We start from the raw sequence: 2,500 nt of genomic DNA on the forward strand, positions 1-2,500 counted from the left end.
TGTCCCCTCAGCGCTCACTTAGAAGGAAAATAACGTGTGACATGAATGAGAGAGACGACTTACAGGAGACGGCGCCCCCCGTTGACCCGGCAGCCGTCGTCTTTCCCTCGGCGTCCACGCAGAAGCAGCGAGATCCGACACACTGCAGCGGCAGGAAGTCTCCGTCCTCAGAGCACGCCGGGACGTGGATCTCAGCGCCGGCCGCCAGGTTTCCTTTCACCTTCAGCGCCAGCGCTCGCTGCGTCTCACAGGGGGACGGGCACCGCGGCCGACCGCCGGCGGTACGTGACCCGGCGACCTCCTGACCCCGAGAGTCCACGCACCAGCACTCGGCACCGCCACACTGAACCTCCTGGAAACCACCGCTGGGCGTGCAGCTGGGGACAAAGATGGCCGCCGCGTCCGGGTCCTGGTCTCCGGAGCAGGAACGCAGCAGAGGAGCCAGAACCTGCAGAGCATCGAGGGGCAACGGTGCAGGTGTTAAGAAGAGGAAAAGGTGTGTTCAGGTGTGTCTCAGGTGTGTCTCAGGTGTGTGTCAGGTGTGTTCAGGTGTGCTCAGGTGTGTTCAGGTGTGTTCAGGTGTGCTCAGGTGTGTTCAGGTGTGTTCAGGTGTGTTCAGGTGTGCTCAGGTGTGTTCAGGTGTGTTCAGGTGTGCTCAGGTGTGTTCAGGTGTGTCTCAGGTGTGTTCAGGTGTGTTCAGATGTGTTCAGGTGTGCTCAGGTGTGTTCAGATGTGTCTCAGATGTGTTCAGGTGTGTTCAGGTGTGTTCAGGTGTGCTCAGGTGTGTTCAGATGTGTCTCAGGTGTGTTCAGGTGTGTTCAGGTGTGTTCAGGTGTGCTCAGGTGTGTTCAGATGTGTCTCAGATGTGTTCAGGTGTGTTCAGGTGTGTTCAGGTTTGCTCAGGTGTGCTCAGGTGTGTTCAGGTGTGTCTCAGATGTGTTCAGGTGTGTTCAGGTGTGTTCAGGTTTGCTCAGGTGTGTTCAGGTGTGTCCCAGGTGTGTGTTCAGGTGTGTTCAGGTGCGTCTCAGGTGTGTTCAGGTGTGCTCAGGTGTGTTCAGGTGTGTCTCAGGTGTGTTCAGGTGTGCTCAGGTGTGTCTCAGGTGTGTCCAGGTGTGTCTCAGGTGTGCTCAGGTGTGTTCAGGTGTGCTCAGGTGTGTCTCAGGTGTGTCCAGGTGTGTCTCAGGTGTGCTCAGGTGTGTTCAGGTGTTCAGGTGTGTCTCAGGTGTGTTCAGATGTGTCTCAGGTGTGTTCAGATGTGTCTCAGGTGTGTTCAGGTGTGTCCCAGGTGTGTTCAGATGTGTCTCAGCTGTGTTCAGGTGTTCTCAGGTGTGTCTCAGGTGTGTCTCAGGTGTGTCCCAGGTGTGTCTCAGGTGTGTTCAGGTGTGTTCAGGTGTGTCTCAGGTGTGTTCAGGTGTGTCTCAGGTGTGCTCAGGTGTGTTCAGATGTGTCTCAGATGTGTTCAGGTGTGTTCAGGTGTGTTCAGGTGTGTTCAGATGTCTCAGGTGTGTTCAGGTGTTCTCAGGTGTGTTCAGGTTTGTTCAGGTGTGTTCAGATGTCTCAGGTGTGTTCAGATGTCTCAGGTGTGTCTCAGGTGTGTCTCAGGTGTGTCTCAGGTGTGCTCAGGTGTGTCTCAGGTGTGTTCAGGTGTGTCTCTGGTGTGTTCAGATGTCTCAGGTGTGTCTCAGGTGTGCTCAGGTGTGCTCAGGTGTGTCTCAGGTGTGTTCAGGTGTGTTCAGGTGTGTTCAGGTGTTCTCAGGTGTGTCTCAGGTGTGTCTCAGGTGTGTTCAGGTGTGTCTCAGGTGTGTTCAGGTGTTCTCAGGTGTGTCTCAGGTGTGTCTCAGGTGTGTTCAGGTGTTCTCAGGTGTGTCTCAGGTGTGTGTCTCAGGTGTGTTCAGGTGTGTCTCAGGTGTGTCTCAGGTGTGTCTCAGGTGTGTCTCACCTGTCCCAGTGAGGCAGAGTGCGAGCTTCTGCTCAGTGTGTGTTTGAGGGCAGAGAGGAAAGCCGGGTCCTCCAGAGCTCTGCTGACGGACCGGACCAGGTCCTGGTTCTTCCTGAGGCCGGCGGCGGCGCTCTGAGAGGAGAGGTGGTCCAGGCCGAGGGCGCCTCGAGCTCCGACCGCCGCGCTGAAGTTAAAGGAGGCGGCGTTCTTCAGGAACTTCCCTCCGAACAGGTTTTCCTGGAGGCGGCGAGGGGAGGAGCGAGCCAGGGCCTGCAGAGCCCCGCCCACCGAGGGGAAAAGACCCCCGAGGACCTCGACAAGGACAGACAGGAAGTGGGCGGGGTCCGCCTCCACCGGCAGGAGGTCCCTGAGAGGCCGGAGGACCAGGAGACACGAGGAGGAGGGGGAGGAGGAGGAGACAGGGGAGGAGCCCAGAGGAGGAGCAACAGGACCAGAGAAGAGCCGGGACAGAGAGAGACGCCGCTGAGAGAGGCAGTCAGGGAGACCAGAACCTGGGGGGGGGGGGGAGAGAGAGGAGGGGGGAGGGAGAGAGGGGGGGGG

At 58.1% G+C, this 2,500-nt stretch overlaps 1 protein-coding gene across 1 annotated transcript in view; it reads right to left on the reverse strand.

The window, feature by feature from the left end:
- tg (thyroglobulin) overlaps positions 1–2,500 on the reverse strand; it is a gene marked incomplete at both ends in the record, with an annotated part of 28,685 nt that overhangs the window by 20,684 nt on the left and 5,501 nt on the right. Inside the window, 2 exon segments of the mRNA XM_083917719.1 lie at positions 64–448; positions 1,940–2,451. Coding sequence (XP_083773845.1) covers positions 64–448; positions 1,940–2,451 — 897 coding nt within the window.

The sequence above is a fragment of the Echiichthys vipera genome, assembly GCF_963691815.1.
Source record: "Echiichthys vipera genome assembly, chromosome: 8".
NCBI lineage: Eukaryota > Metazoa > Chordata > Actinopteri > Perciformes > Trachinidae > Echiichthys > Echiichthys vipera.